The 16,359-nt window shown below is 40.2% G+C and overlaps 3 protein-coding genes across 4 annotated transcripts in view; all 3 read right to left on the bottom strand.

Moving 5' to 3' along the window:
* Positions 1-1,092, bottom strand: part of trim62.1 (tripartite motif containing 62, tandem duplicate 1) — a 29,725-nt gene extending 28,633 nt beyond the window's left edge. The window contains exon 1 of the mRNA XM_035630643.2: positions 957-1,092. The gene's annotated coding sequence lies outside the window, so the exon portion shown is untranslated. The remainder of the gene's footprint in view (positions 1-956) is intronic.
* Positions 1,093-2,909: 1,817 nt separating this feature from the next.
* On the bottom strand, positions 2,910-8,285 carry tnfrsf1b (tumor necrosis factor receptor superfamily, member 1B). Of its 2 annotated transcripts, none has more exons than XM_035630641.2 (9): positions 8,130-8,285; positions 6,880-6,985; positions 6,344-6,469; positions 6,050-6,205; positions 5,249-5,342; positions 4,911-5,170; positions 4,710-4,796; positions 4,453-4,511; positions 2,910-4,200 (listed from the first exon to the last, which is right to left on the bottom strand). In XM_035630641.2, the coding sequence occupies exons 1-9, from the start codon at positions 8,196-8,198 to the stop codon at positions 3,664-3,666; spliced, it is 1,494 nt and encodes a 497-aa protein (XP_035486534.2). In that variant the 5' UTR covers positions 8,199-8,285; the 3' UTR covers positions 2,910-3,663. The 2 variants fall into 2 exon arrangements, with proteins under 2 accessions (XP_035486534.2, XP_035486535.2); XM_035630642.2 differs by having other exon boundaries at positions 2,910-4,197.
* Positions 8,286-9,586: 1,301 nt separating this feature from the next.
* Positions 9,587-13,412, bottom strand: LOC118309052 (migration and invasion inhibitory protein). Its single transcript, XM_035630645.2, has 9 exons — positions 13,044-13,412; positions 12,605-12,807; positions 12,069-12,174; positions 11,880-11,994; positions 11,695-11,774; positions 11,476-11,602; positions 11,287-11,383; positions 10,584-10,703; positions 9,587-10,493 (listed from the first exon to the last, which is right to left on the bottom strand). The coding sequence occupies exons 1-9, from the start codon at positions 13,279-13,281 to the stop codon at positions 10,359-10,361; spliced, it is 1,221 nt and encodes a 406-aa protein (XP_035486538.1). The 5' UTR covers positions 13,282-13,412; the 3' UTR covers positions 9,587-10,358.
* Between the last annotated feature and the right edge of the window lie 2,947 nt (positions 13,413-16,359).

Raw genomic sequence — 16,359 nt, 5'->3', positions numbered from 1 at the left:
AACACTGAAATCTTTGGGTTAAAGGCAGTTGGTCAAGATAATAAGTAATTCAAAGACAATCAGTTGCATTTTCAGTACTTTCTGACATTATTTTGACCAAAAATAAAAAAAATTAAAATTACCAGACAACATGTTAGCTGCATCCTTATTGTAAAGCACATTTAATGACATCCCGATATAGTTTTTTTCCCACTTGTAACTTTAAATAAATTAGCAATAACATTAATCTCAAACTTTTTCGCCTTGCTGCAACGTGTCTCTCTCTCTCTCTCTCTCTCTCTCTCTCTCTCTCTCTCCTCTGTGGAGGATTAACTGACTCCCACTGTCTGCACCAACCAACAGGCAAACACCTGCAGCGGTATTATCTCCGCTCCTGTCCCCTGTCCCCCCTCCCTCCTCTTCCTCTTCCCCCGTTGTTAAAGAAGCTTCCTTTTAAATTCCCTTGATGAAGTGTTTCAACAGCCTGGTCCATAAACTCTCCAGCCTACAGCCTGTATCAACTGGAGCTCATCAAAAGTCCATTTTAATTGGCTCGATCCAACTCAGTAAACACACCTACCAGGACCACGACACCTCCAACCCACTGGGACCACAGCGGGAGGATGAGGGGGCACGCGCGCACACACACACACACACACACACACACACACACACACACACACGGGCACACGCACGCACACACACACGGGCACACACACACGCACACACACACACGGGCACACACACACACACACACACACGGGCGCGCACACACACACGGGCACGCACGCGCGCGCGAGCACGCACACACACACGGGCACACACACACAACAAAGAGGGCAAAACACTAAGTTAAAAACCTACAAAATTAAAAGGTAGATTCAGTGGAAACATGTGAAAGGTCAAGTCTTATCAATGTGACAATTCATGACCGAAGAAATTGACGGAAATCATAGTAGAAAGGAGCCTGAACTCACCGGGCTATGTGCTGTGACATCGGCGGCTCCGGTACGAGTCTCTACCAGGAAGGAGAGCAACACACAGCGGCAACAGACGGAACCAACGCGGCTGAACAATGGGGGGTGTAATCATCACACGTAATTTTTAAAAGACGAATACAGTTGGTTAATGACTTTGCCTGTACGAAACACGAGTTCATATACGTAGACAGGACTTTGAGTGATTCTTTGGGTGAATATAGAAGGGTAAATAAGCAAATAAAAGTGTTATACCAACCCCCCACCCCCATAAGAATGGAGTGGCCCAGACGTCCCTCGTTAGCATAGCTCCTTAGCCACCTTGGTTTTCAACAAACAAACATACTGAAATTAAACAGACAAGAGCTGTTACTTAGTCCGCGCTAGAACCCGCATCAACAATAAGTGCGGGAACCGCCGTTAAAACGGACTGTCACCGTTCACTGACACGTTTTTTACAAGACAACCCGAAAGAGAGGTGGCGACGGCTGCCGTGTCCATCATTAACCAGCAGGGGTCAGGAGCGTCCGCAGAAAAACGCAGCAGTGTTTCCAGGATAGGTGAGTTTCCAGTACACCAACACATCCACGTATATGTTTGACAATAAGCTGTATATAAAGATAAACAAAGGGCTTCTCATACACTATATGGTGTCAGCGGGTCTTGACAAAAAGCATTGAATCCAGTTACCTTGAGAAAGAAAAGTAGTAACTTTATCTGAGAAGGGGCTTCAATGTTTGTTCTTGTCTAAAGCTCATTGATTCACAATTGATTGATTGATTGATTTACAAAGACAGAACACAGATAAATCACTCAAAACAAGGGTGCGTTCGACAAAGAGCAGGGAGAAGCATAGTGCTTATATAGTCCTGCCCCAACTTTACAATATCATACTATTGCAAAAAAAATAATATATATATATATATATATATATATATATATATATATGTATATATGCTGCATGTATATATGCAGGTCATAAAATAGCATACTGTACAACAATACACAAACTAAATTGCAAAATATTATATTTAGGTTTCCTCCTTTCTGTATTGGTCAAATATTATTGTCTTGTATCTATTTTCGAACTGTATAATATTATGGCTTTGTTTGATTTCATTGTTAAGTCCAATCCACAAAGTTGATTAAATGCATTGATTAAACCTCAAAGTATCAAATTAATTGTATATAATGCATTATCCTTTACTATATTGGACCCCACACAGAAAGTGATTGTTTTGCATTCAGTTTTGGCTGTTTTGTATCTCGTGGTGTGCCACGATGTTGTGTGTCACTCTCTGCTTGTCTTGCATCGTGTGGTTGTTTAGCGTCTCATTGTGTGAGCTTTGAGTCTCTTTTGGGTAGCTTTCCTTGTATTTGTAGTCTTCTAATTGACTGTTCCAACTGTGTTACCAGTTGTCCAATGTCTTCAAAAGTCAAGAGGGGAAAAATAACCTCGATGATCCCATAAGATACCATTAGCTAGCCAGCAAAGTGGGCATTTAAGACTCAGGTGGGTCATGATAAGTTAAGTTGCATAATGAAAGTTGTGTGATCCAGTGTTTTTGGTGCCTGAGCCATATGTGGAAGTCATGAAATCTCCGCCGATCCTGCATCAATGTTGACTATTTTATTGTTTAGACTGTGTATTGTGAGTCCTCCACATTCATGGAATACTAAATTGCTGGTGTACCACGTAAATGTAGACATGATGTCTAGATACAGCATGCGCTATCAGTTCAGAATCACATAGTCTACATGATTTGCATATAAATAACTTATCATCAGTGTTGGAACAAGAATATTGACAATTTTTAAGCACAATTTTGCGATATTTGTACTTGGGTATTTAAATTTCCTGGTACTTGCTGATGATACTATGCTCCACTTCATTTCAAATGGAAAAATTGTACATTTTGCTCTACTACACATAACATATTATGAGCTCAACAGTTAACAATGCATTTTTATTATTAAAACTTCAGTCATGCTACAACTCTGTACTTTTTAAGTAAACGTAGAAGTGCATGACCTGTAATACAATATTCTTTTACATTTTTACTCAATAAAAAACAAAATCTTTCTTCCACCACTGACTTTCAGTCAAAATTAATAAGTATAAAAATGAAAGTAAGCAGTATTATTCACACAAAAAAGAATTTTTCTTTGAGAATTCTGAATTAAGTACAGAGCTTACAACATTTTGCAACATAATGTATCTGGGATGTGTTTTATAAAAGATAAGTTGTATTACATTACATTACATTCATTTAGCAGACGCTTTTGTCCAAAGCGACTAACAATAAGTGCATTTAATCATGAAGATATAACCCAAAAGTGCAATAATCAATAAAGTACATAAACATTTATCGAACAGGCAAAAACAGCTTAAAGTGCTCATTTAGAATTTTTCTGTCCTGATGTCAATGGGGAGCTGGTTCCACCATTGAGAAACCAGGACAGAAAATAGAAAAACACTCTTCCTTTTTGACATGTGTTTACATACATACTTTATTTACAGTATTCTGTATTTACATATATACATACACAGTGACAGCGGTACGATTTTGATATTGGAAACACTTTGTCTTGCCCCGATAAAAACATGCCAACATAAATGTTTTTAGCCGGTCAGATTGTTTTAAATGTTGCATTATAACAGAAAAAAAAACTAATTGATGAATCAGTCTTTCATGCTGATGACTCCTCATACACTGTAACTTTCACTGTCTTGCACTGACCTAAGCGAATGTTTGCCATCTTCTTGCTGTGGGATGCTGATGGACTGCTCTTCCTCTCCAAAGGGGAGGTGATTGTTTGATTCCATGGGCATGACAGGTGGTGTCCCGCAAGACCCGTTCCCTATGTGGAAAGTGATGTTGACGTTCACATGGGGACTGGTGGTCATGGGGCTGATGATCTGCGGGCTGCTAGACTGAGAGGACGACTGTGAGGGGCCACTGGGCTGAGGTGTGACAGGCCCTGCATTGGAAATTAACGTCATGGGCTCCGACAGAAAAGGACAGGAGTTTGGATTGTTTAAGGCTAGGGTGGATTGCAAAGGGCCTACGGACTCGTGGCCGTTGCAGTCATCTGTTCTGGTTAAAGTTTCAGTGTTGCTGCTCGGCTGACTGTAGTCACTGCAGGATCCCGCTCCCTCCAACAAACACTGTTGTTCTGGCGAGTTAACTGTGAATGCAGTCAGCAGCGTTTCCTCCAAATAACCCGCTGTAGAAATAATCTGCTGTAGAAAAATAAAATGTGAGGTTCAATTTTTTTTTGTATATTCTATATGGCCACAACTATAGTCAGCGGCACATCTGTACAGTCTAATGTAATCCAATACAGCTGTTCTGACAATCTTACACATGTAAAGTTCTGTTTCTTTTGACCCTGTCGCAGAGGTGTTAATTAACATCTTTTACCACTTAGGTCATATTTAGTTGCTGCCTTAGATTTGGGGTACACATATTCAATCCCAGAGAAGAAAACTCACTTCATCAACACTCTCACAGTTTCCATTTGCATCTAGTTTAGGATGAAATCTTGCAGCATCTTGCGGCAAAAAAAAAAGCACAGTGAACATACAGAAAAGGCGAGTAAGGTTGTGAAAATGTTACACAAACACTTCTTGATAAAGATTTTGACAAATATTGGTCATTATCATCTTATATTTCAAGTTGGTATAGAAGATAAATATGATAAAGATATAATCATGCCCTTTAGATGCCCTGTTTTGCTGGATATAGTTACCTTTCTTCCGGACTAGTTTAAAAAGGAATCCCAGAATGATAATGATGAAAAGCAAAAGGAATCCAACGGCTCCAGCAATGGCAGCAGCTAACAGAGGTAAACACACAGACAGAAAGAAAGAGAGAAATATATGAATACTACATTGACCTCACAGTTTTTCTCATGACGACTGTTTGGAAACAGAAAAATCAAATCCCATACCCAGTTTAATGTCAGGTACTTTGTGTGGTAGTAGGTTTTCTGTTGAATGGTTGAACACTTCCTTTGTAACAGATGGCCTGACAGACAATGTGGAGTCTGAGATTGTGAAGACTGTGCTCCTGATTGTTTTTGCATTTGTAGACACGATGCCATTGCGATGCTCTTTGGTTGTGTCTTGAAGCAGCGTGGCGGTAACAACCTCCCGTTCACACACAGTGTCTGAGGTGGCGTTGGCTTTTCTAACAGCCGCCCCATGACAGCTGTGGAAAAACAAAGAAAGAGGTCAGAGATTTGTGTTTCAAACTGGTGTATAAAGTATGTGACCTTCCTTCACTCACTTTGTGTGAGGCCGACAGGGGTCCGTGGAGGAGTGTGTGTCAGAGAACATTCCATCAGGGCACTGTTCACACCTCACATCGGATTTTGCCGTCCCTGACAACAACACGCAGACAAGCGGCACGTGTAACATGTTAAACTTTGTGCTTGATTAATTAAGTTTGACCATGTACATGGTTGACATAGACCTTAGAGACAGGTGTACGTGTGAAGGATATAAAGCAATTCATTTGATTACAGACATATATATTAACCATTGACTGTGTATAATTGGACGTAGTCACCGGGTATGTAAAATTAAGCCAATGCGAAAGTGCCTGAAGCCTGTATTTTCTGGAATGACCAGCAGAGGGCAACTCCACTGGTTGCAAAAGGAAGTTCCTTTCTTTAGAAAGTCTATGAGAAAATGACTCTACTTGATTTATAATATCAGTAAACATGTTCCTGAGGAGTTAATGGTCTCAATCTTTAGTTCAAGTCTTCTTCAATACAGCATGATGTTAATTCAGTAAATTATGGTCTAATTTAAAGTAAAATAGACGATAAAGCACATATGCTGTGGGGCCTGGATACAGCGTAGAGCTCTGAGTGATACCCATCCCTCGCTCCTATGTTTTGTTTCGAGAAAACAAAGATGGCGCTGGTCAAAATACTAAACGTGAGGCTTCAAAACCACAAGTTCTCAAGACCAATGGGTGACGTCATAGATTGATAGTCAAATTGTTACCGTGTTCTTGACACGTGATGAAGAAGAATTACATGTGTGGTAAACACTAAGTTTTGAAATAGTAGGATGCTGGTACCTGGCACCCTCACCCCATGACCAGGTTTGCATCGGGTGTACTTTCTACATTCTGTACAATGGTCTTCAGATTCCATCATGCAGTACATCCCAGGCTGGCACATACACCTGGTCCGTGTGGTATAGGAGCAGTTTAGGGCATATTGCAGACCTTTACCTGGTTATATAAAGAAACATACGTTTTTCTTACTCAGACAGCCATGTGTCAGCACATTAAAAAAAAACACAAATTAAAAAAGCATGAAATAAAATCAGCATTATTTGTAATATGGAGATTTATAGTGCAGCTACTGACTTAATTTGCATTTGTTACAGGGGAGGCAGTTTTTAGCATAGTTCCAGGTCTGCATGTATTGGCCTGGATCACACGGTTGACACACAGTCTCATCATTTACAGAGCACATCTGTAGCAGCCGGTGTCCTGCAATCATATATAAAAGGATATTAGTCCACATTTGTCATAGGTTGTTGTTCTTTTTCACACACTTTTCAACAGCACATGAGCATTGTAACTGATGCATTGCAACAACAACAACAAAAAATGTCTTCAATTGAGGAGGGTACACAGTAAATTAATTTCATGTTCCTTGATTGTCCAGGTGAAACAAGGACATATCACCTGATAAATATCCTTATAGAGAAGGTGCTATTTATATTCTTTCACACCTTAAGCTTTGATTAACAAGGATTCAATATTCCTGTGTCTTCACACAACTTTTCTGCTTTGTCTTGCAGTACAGCATGTACTAGTGCACTGACATGATTCTCTTCTCTTTTTTTTTAATTATCTCGATTTAACTTGAAAAGTTGCTGTCACAGCACAGCACTTACCAGGGGGGCATTTCTTGCAGCAAAGGTCAGAGTCATCTAACAGGTACTCTGCTGTTGGGTTGCGACATTTTCCATCTGAGTCGGCCTCATAGGGCTGAGAGCACACCTACAGAAGGTGAGATTATGCTACATTTATGATGGTCAGATTAACATAGTGGAGAACACAAAAGTATTTTTCTCAAAACTCCACTAACACCCACTGAGCCTCACTCAAACTGCTGCGGTGCGATGTCATTCAGGTAAACAGAGTAATTTTGAAATACAGACATGTATTCAATGTCAGGTCATGTTTCCTGGAAATTCACCTGCTCTGAGGTAAACTACAAACCTTCAACCAGTAAATCGTGATTTTAAAATCAACAATTCAGTCAGTGGTTACGTGAGAAAACAGGCAATTAATGACTGGTCAAGTTTTTCGTGGTACCTGGCCACCCACTCCTGCACCCATCTTTTCCCCTCTGTAATGCTCCTAGCCTGAGCTGCAGACATGGTCAAACAGGCAGCCATTGTTCAGAATTTGTAGGAGGTGCATTTCACCATCTACAGGATCTCTCCTCTTTGTGGGGCCCCTCTAAAATGTTACGGCACACATGCTTATTGTAACTCAAGGTACAGCCTCACTTATTTCCGAAACACCACAGATACAGTAACCATAGCACTGCTGAGAAAGTTCCTGCACCTGTGCATGCTCTTGACTCTTGCCTTACCACAGGGTGCCCTCCAATGACAAGCAAAAGTAAGAAAATGCTGACAGCAGCAGAGTATTTCTCGCTTAACAGGAAACGGAGGCGACAACCTAGAAGCCCTCGGTTCTGAAGCACAGACTGAGCAGAGATAAAGATAAACCTTCGGAAAGCCTCAAGTTATTATTTATTGACCGTTTATCTAAAAGAATGTTCTGTTGTTTCCTTTTTCAACCTGACGGCATTCTGAAAACACTCTGTCACACTCTGATACAGAGAAGGAATGTTAGGAATGTTTTGGAAAAAATGTGAACTTCCTTTTTATTGGCTTCAGGAACTTTATAGCAACTTGTTTAGGTTAAATGCTTTCACATTTTAGAATTAATGACAAATATCACGTGACACATTTTCCAATTTTGATTTTGAAAGTCTTCAATGTCTGGTACTTTATATTTCCTTGGAACTAATTCATTAAAGTGCAACCTAAGCAAACAATTCAAACGTTTCCAAGGCTCCTGATAAACACACCAAATGCATGATCGATCGACAGAACCACACGAATCTTACCTTGTTAGTTCGGACAGTCAGCAGAGCCAGCAGCACAAGTATGTCCTTCATTGTTTCTTTGAAGCACATTATACACTGGAGAGGATACAGCAACTGGCGCGTGTGCTGTACTGTTCATGTCTTTTGAAGGCGGGCCGACAGTCGGTGAAAACAGGAGCAATTTCCTTGACCTGAGTCAATTATTTAGCGGAAGGAAATGAGCAAGCAGTTAGGCACTACCCCTTATTCACAGAACTGATGTGAATACGCACTATGAGGTTAATAACTTTTTTATGGTGGACAGCTGATATCTATTGCATATACTTGTCATGAAACATATAGAAGAGACAGTATAATAGGAAACTATATTGAAAAGTTTTCACGTTTTTTGTAAACATGAAAACTTCTTTATTTATTTGTGTTGTCAAGGGGCTTCAGGAAGGTCTGACATTTGGCGAGTCAGTATTGTTGCAAAACCTGCAGTAAACAGAACAAAAATACTGGTCCCCCCACTGGAATTCAAAATGTAAAGCCCCCTATATGATCAATAATATAATTATTGTATAATAATGAGCATATCAGTATGACATGGAATCAAGACGTCTCTCATTTCATTGGTTGGAATTGGCGTAAAGTGTGCAGTGCATCTTAATGGCAGAGAAATAATCAGGAAGTGGACTCACTTAGATGTTTCTTTTTGTTTATAACGCAAGTCCAGATGCAGTGTAGTCCCAGCGTCCAGCTTGGTGTGTAGCATCAACTGTGCGACTGTACACCTACAATAGGTATCGTAGATTTGAAATAATCGGAATAAATCCCCTATCAACTCTTGTTTTAGGAATAAGTATTTCATGCTGCTGTAGGTGATTACAGAAACCACATTTCAACCATACACCCTGTAGTAATCTGTGTGACTGTTAGAAGTTGGCATTGTTGAAGCGTCCCTTTCCTCTCATAACTACACAGTAACTGTTAATGTTGTGCCCTGTTCAATGCCCATGTGCTTCAATTTGTTTGTTACTGCATAAGATGCTGAACTTTCATTACAAAGTTTCCCCTCCCACATCCTCAATCTCTGGTTCTCAAGCAGAGCAGGAGCAGCCCTGTTGCCCATTGTGTTCATGTCTGATATATTAAACAACTTTTTATCTTATGTAATCAGTGTTTAACTGGGTTTGTTGCTACAGTAGAAAACAACTGCAACAGAAGTTTTTATGTATAGAATTTGACCTACTTCGATGTGTTGGTGGGTGCTGCACCGATCCTATACTGTACACTGCTGACTAATTTCCACAAGTACAACATAACTGTTCAGATCTTCAGATAACAAACTAGAAACCTTCTATTTTTATTTATATCTTACTGTCTGCTTTAATTTTTTCTCACATATTGTGGGGGATTTATCTAGAAGTGGAGACAATTCAAATCCTTGCAATCATATTGTTTTTGGGTTGGAATCACAACAAAAAACAAGTAAACAAAGACAATTATGTATTAATATTATTGAACACACCCTGACACATTTTGTATACAATCTAACCTCTTCAAATACATTAGCCTGCATTACACAAACTGGAAAGAGTAGTGTCATAGGTGGGATGGCTACAGTATTTGACATTAAGTATAGGTGGTTGTGGTTTCCTGTGAAATGCAACAGATCTACAGTGCATACTGCCTTTGTTTCGTAGCGTTCATAGTACCACAGCGAGGAAGTGTCAAAGGAAGTTAAAAACTGAAGTATGTGTGAACCTGGTAGCCAAAACATACAGCTGGAAAGGGAAACATGAACCGGTGTCTCCAAGCAACAGACATGACTCAAAAGGACTTCCTTAATATTATTGAAATGCACAAAGGTAACTAAAGTTTTACCTCTGCTATGTAATCTGGAATCCCTTTAAACTGTGGAGTAGCGTAAGGACCTATTGCTTCATGAGGCTGCTGACAGTCACATGTGGAGCTAAATCTGTTCAGAAAAAAATGAAGAACTAAAAGCTCTACTCTTTCAACATCAAATTCACTTCTCTGTGAGATAAATCATTACATTATCTTTTAAGACCAATGTTTTCGTAAAAAAAAAAAAAATGTAAGAATGCATAGACTTGAGACATGATAAAAAGCATCACTGACAAAGCATTTACAAAAAAAGATATACAGATTGTTAAAACATTAACAAAAAAAGGGAAATCATCTTGGGTGGTGGCCAATGGCTCACAGTAACCACAGAGATCATTTAAAAATAGACTTGGCTTTTCAGCACACTGGGTAAGATGTGCTTTGTAGTTTTTTCTTGGGAGAGACGTGTTGGAAGTTGTGACGTGCCAACCGTGACACATTTGATATCTGGTCAGAGATCTGGTTTGCAGGCACTTGCGGCACAGAGAGATCCTGAAAAATAATGTAACCATCATTCGAGAATTCTTATGTTGTAATAATATGTTAACTTCGAGGTACAGTAGTAAGCCTGCAGGGTTTCACCTCCAGTTCCTTGTTCTGCAACCACGAGGAGCTCTTTGTATTCAAACTGCTCCGCAGATCGAGACTGCTGGGTGGTGGCAGGGTGCTCTGACCTGTGTGTGACCAGCCTGAGAGACAGTGCTGGAAAAGTTGCAAGAAATACAGTATGGTCACCATCTCCCCTTCTGTTCCTGAGTGCTGTTCCTCAGTATTTAATCATGGCCAGAAAAGAACATTATGATTTGAAGTTTACCTTTTATAATAATATATCGCACCTTATTTTATAAAACATTTTTCTGAAAGTTTGTGATAAAAAGCACATTCATTCTTGAGTTATGGTCAAAAATGTTTTAGTTTTTTTATGTAAGAGTGACCTTGACTGTTGACCACCAAAAGTGAATGTTTGAATGCTTTTAACAAATTGGAGAAAATTCACTCAGGGAAAAAACTATATTGTGAGGTTTTTGAGTCTTATGTGAATTAAACAAAGTGATTTTGCCAAATTTGAAGAAATTCCTTTGAGGCGCTCCTGAGATACCGCATTCACGAGAATGATACAAAACAGACGGACAACTCAAAGACTTGCTGCCTCCGGCCGTGACTGTGTAATACAGTTAAAATGTACAATGTTAATTTAACAAGGGATCACAGAGGGGGAAGAGGCATAAGTTTGACGATCAAAAATCATCATGAAGTGGGTTAACAATTTTAAACGATTACTCACCGAAGGTAACCCCAAACTATCAGAAGGGTCAAAGCTACATCGCCGATGTGCTTTGTACTTGTAAGGTGGTAAGAGGGTGGAGCGTGGGATACTGACCCTTTCAAATAAAAGAGTAACAAGAGTAAGTGTATTTTAAACTTTACAAATATTGTAGAAGTTCATGAAAGCAGTTGTACACACCATCATTACCTGACAAGAGCTGGTTCAGAGGTAGTGTGAGGGTGGGAGGACTTGTGCTTTTTGCACACGGGACAGCAATCCTGAGAGTGAAGTGGGACAGGGAACAGTCTGCTGTTCATCCTGTAAGAGAACGTACCTGGACAAGAGGTGAACAAGCAGAGGCAAGAGTTACTTCAGCGGTCATGAAGAGAAAAAATCAGATAACTGATTAAAACTGAGTCTTCTTACATTGATGAGTGTCTGTGTTAGCTTCTGGGGCATCCTTGTCTATTAGCAGCGCGAGCCCTGGATGGTTCTCTGCAGAAAATCTATGAACGGGGTAATTAATAGTGATTCAATAAAGCCATCATCAATCACAGGTCAATTTGACAAATTGAATCAGTTGCAAGTGCAATCAAGTGATAAGCTCTCACGCTGCTGCTTGCGGGCTGTGGACACAATCGTTTTTGTGGAGCGATCGGAAAATGCGCAGGTCATTGAAGAACTCATCAGGGCGCTCTACGAATGTATCCTCAGCATCCAGAATGCCTTTGAGAAAAAAAAGTCACCTGTTAGAGGATGTGCATTTGACGGAGATGTACAGAGAGACCAGTAATGAGTACCTGCTATCCAGTCATATCCAAGTAAGGGCTGCAAACGATGCCTGTCAGATGCAGGTATCTCTTCACATTCGTCAGACTGAAATGTGCCTCCACTTGGCTCCTCCCTCTACAAAAAAGAATGGTGTGGAGTTTTTGTGATGTTCTACTTCAATCATCTTTTGGATCCAAATCAGCAATTAACAGGAACTGTACTGTACTGTATAAAAAGTTCAAGTTCATACAACAACAAAAATAACACTCAGTAAGTTAGTCTGATGTTCCAACTGTGTCTCAACTCCAAAAACCAAAAATCAAAGTAACATATGGAGTTTGCAATTGTGGGTCCTGAAGTTTGAAATTAAAATCACTTGGTTATACACAGCCTACAAACAGACCTCTGATAAATGGCAGCTGTAAGGTCACCGAGTGACTGTATTGAAATGAATGTTAAAAAGATTAATGTAAAAATGGCTGTGGTTGGTTTACAGTATGGAGACACCTCTAAATGTGAGTTTCCAGTAAACTGAAGTTCATCAGCCTCGTTTTACTTTGCTTACCTGTTCCTCGAGATTCTTAACCAAACAGGACTTGGTGTTGTTGTGTAGCCTTGTGTCCCGTAGCCCGTCCTGCACTTGAAGACACATGTCGCTGTCTTTGAGGACGTCTGATGGGTCTGCATGCTGAGCAGCCCCTCCATGTGTGGAGGTCGCAGGTGGTGTGGAAACAGTGCGCTGGACGCATGTTTGTCTCTCGCGTGCATCTGATGGAGACACAGAAGAACAGATCAAGACTTTTTCTATTTATCACTTGCACTACTCAGGGTTTGGTGGATGTGCAGATGTAGAGTCAATGATCTTATCGTGTGACTGAAATCAGTGTGCGCTGAAATGCAGCTGACAGAAAGCTGTACACTAGTTATTGTACAACAAAGTAACTATTTCCCCCCAAGTCATAATGCATTCATTCAGCCCTTAAACGTAAACAGTTGCTTTTTACCCGCAAATCTCACGGTAGGTTTGAGGAGGGCGGCCCTGGCGGCACCGCGGTCTCCCTCGGTCCGAGTCGCCGTCTCTTCGGGCCGTCGCCTCTCCTCCTCCGCCTCGTCCTCTCTGTCCCTCTTCCGGTTCTGACCGCGGCCGCTCAGTCGCTCCAGTTTCTCTCTCTGCCGCTTCAGCTCGTTCAACAAATGTTGATTACGCTCTCGCAAAGCGTCCACTCGGCCCGGAGAAGACATTCTGTCGACTTTAAACCACGTTAAGATCACGGTTTATCCCTATCGGAGTTGGAAACACACAAAAGATCAGTGCATCGTTGGAGAATTGAACCGGGCTTCCATAACAACGCGTTGACAACAATGATCTGATTGGCTGCGAACCGTCCTCTTCTTCTTCTTTTATTGTTTTATGGCGGTTGGCAAACAACGAAATGGCGCATTACCGCCACCAACTGGTGAGGAGTGTGGATCAGAATCACAAAAAACAAAACAAACAAAATAAAAACGTATAATAGTACTAGTATATTCTCCCCAACACCTAAGCTACTGTATTAAATGAATATAACATTCATTCTGCCAGTTTTGCTGTACATTCTGCGAAGTTCTTTTCGTCATCCTGCGTCACCTTCAACGTTTTTTTCTTAAAGTGACAGGCACACATTTGATATCGTGAACAGATGATGGTGTCGGACAACAGAGGGCGTGTGACGTGAGTTAGAGACACCGGAGAGCACAGACATGTAATACAGGTAATGTTGCCTAGTTAATAAACCATGATAAACTACAAATAATACATTTCAGCTGGAGGAAGTTACCTTTAATCTTAGAGCGGATATACGTCGACCAGTAAAAAATAGATGGATCTTAATTTTGTCCCTGTATATTCTGTTATTTTATACACTGAACAATCAATTATTAATAAATGAATTATTACAGAAAAAAATGTCAGAACAACCGATAATCATTGGTTTCAACCTTACAGGTCTCCTATGATGGACTTATATCACCTTGCTAAGGGTTTTCTGTATGTCAATTACTCAACACACAGAAACGAAAGAGATTTGATCAAACATAACTTTAGAACAAATTAGCTTAATATAACTCTAAAATAATTAAATAATAATCTAAAATTATCCACGGAAAACCATATTAGGTATTAGAAGAAGAACTAAATGTAAGGGCAGGCAGTTCAAATAAGTAAATTGCAAAAGGACAAAACAATAAAACCTGTAGTAACATGAAATATGAGTTCTCTAGTCTAGAAGGTTTGTATCAATAAACATTATGACATGTATTTACAATTTAAGCTCATTTGTTTCATAATCATTTCAGGTTGTGTAATGGAGCCAAAACATAAATCACTTGCTCTGAGATTTACAGCATAGACACACTCTATACAATCTAACTGTGCAACGACAAATACCTTCACATTTGCAGAATAGTGCTTGAATCCAATTTAACTCATTTGAATATTAAAATGAATTGATATGATTTTAAATCAAATGATCAACTGTAGAAATCACATTGCTGTAAATTGTTTATGCAACAAAAGCTGCTTTCTAAGAATTTTTTTTTTGGTTTACACTTTCATAGCAGGCACTGAAGATGAGTGAAGTATGTTCATCTGAAATACCGGGCAATCATGCACAAATCATCACTCATGGCCTAATTTTCATTATTAAGATAGAAAGTTTAAGCGTGATGGAAGAGTGGAAATATCATTGAGGACCATTTATAACAAAATTATGCCTACAACATCCCAAACACACCAAAAATGACACCTTCTGTAAGTCCATAAATCTGTTGCCCCAATGCATGCTGGAAGGCTTCCCTACACACATCATGCAGCTGCAATATGCTGAAGAAATTCAACCAGAATTTAAGAAATATATCTACAATCTGCTTTCAGACATAAAAAAAAAATACAAAACCAGATGAGCTGGAAGAGAATAAATAATGTTAGACTGATTTGACTGGAATCAATCTCGATGGCCACACTCTAATCCACTTACGTCCTGTCAATGCAAGATTTTTGTATGCACTTTTCCTGACACTCGTCTACACTTCCCTCTTTGGTAGGCTTGTAATACATATTGCCCAATCTGCACAGTTGGTGTGTGTTGGTGCTTTAAGTTGAACATAGGCAATTTGATCAGATACGGTGGTGGTGTATGGTTTGATGGTTGATGTACTAGTTGATTTTCTTCAAGGACAACATGTGCCTGTAAAACTGTCAACAATAGCATGCATGTTTGCTCTGCTGGAAGGCTTGATGACATTAGTTTATTTACATCTGTGCATTCACGATCGCACTAATCACAGTGTTGCAGGTGGCGCAGGGTCACAGCCATAATCATATGCCTGAACCCTGTGGTGCGAATGGTGTGGAACTGCGTGGGCGAGCTGCTGTTCGGTATTCCAGTCACGGTTCGTTTGCACTGAGAGCTGTCCAGGCCAGTCCAGTATGATTAGTTGACCACAGTGGTGTGGAGTTGCACCCCATTATCATTAAACGGTGCCAGTCATGAAGTCATATACTCCTCACTGTCTCTCTAATTACACCCCTACTGTTGGGCTCCGAGCAATTACTGCTTGCCGCCAGAGCGCTTCATCGTTCATTAGGCACAGATAACCGACACATCAACAACAAAAACAACAAAAAATGGGATTACTCCATTTTGACTTAAGAACATAAACATGACAAAAAAACATGATCTTGATATCAATATTTTGAGCAACCTAAAGGTGTGTTTTGGGGAAAAAGTATAAATTTAGTGGAAAATGAATCACAAACCTCAGGCTGTTGAACATTAATGAATGTTTTCTATGAGGCTTGATATATAAAGCATGGATCTATCATATGTCGGTGTCCTGTCGTGTGTAATGGGGGTCTTACATTGTACATAACTACTCTATACACAAACTGCCTTCTAACTACCTTGATGTGTGTCTGCATTTGGGTCTTCCTATCGACCCGGCAGATGTTATTTGAGCATAAACTGTATAATTTGTGTTATGCCCTCGTGTGCAAAATATGCTGAGTGGAAAAAAGAGAGGAGGGAGGCTGTTCTGAGGATGGCTCCCAGGGAAGTGTCCAAAAAAACTGTAGCTAAATAGTTCCTTGCCTCAGAATCTTAAGGACTTTCTAAATACTCCTGATCACCTGCCAGTCTCTCAGTCTGCTAATCACCAGCTAGTCTCCCAGTCTGCTCGCCACAAGCCTTTTTCTGAGTTGGCTAGCCTCCCAGTCAGCAAGCCTTTGGTCTTCTAGCCTCTAGCTGACCTCTAAGTTCGCTATCCTCCAAGCTGCTAGCCTCC

Source organism: Scophthalmus maximus, chromosome 6 (assembly GCF_022379125.1).
Source record: "Scophthalmus maximus strain ysfricsl-2021 chromosome 6, ASM2237912v1, whole genome shotgun sequence".
NCBI lineage: Eukaryota > Metazoa > Chordata > Actinopteri > Pleuronectiformes > Scophthalmidae > Scophthalmus > Scophthalmus maximus.
The sequence above is the reverse complement of the archived record's forward strand: the minus strand, read 5'-3'. Positions and strand labels throughout refer to the sequence as shown.

Coding starts and splice junctions, on each gene's coding strand:
- tnfrsf1b (XM_035630641.2), bottom strand. CDS start 8,198: ATGTGCTTCAAAGAAACAATGAAGGACATACTTGTGCTGCTGGCTCTG. Junction 6,206..6,343: donor CTGTAACAAATGCAAATTAA/GTCAGTAGCTGC, acceptor TTATATAACCAG/GTAAAGGTCTGCAATATGCC. Junction 5,171..5,248: donor CCCTGTCGGCCTCACACAAA/GTGAGTGAAGGA, acceptor GTTTTTCCACAG/CTGTCATGGGGCGGCTGTTA.
- LOC118309052 (XM_035630645.2), bottom strand. CDS start 13,281: ATGTCTTCTCCGGGCCGAGTGGACGCTTTGCGAGAGCGTAATCAACAT. Junction 11,995..12,068: donor TGGATATGACTGGATAGCAG/GTACTCATTACT, acceptor TTTTTCTCAAAG/GCATTCTGGATGCTGAGGAT. Junction 11,384..11,475: donor TCTGAACCAGCTCTTGTCAG/GTAATGATGGTG, acceptor TTTATTTGAAAG/GGTCAGTATCCCACGCTCCA.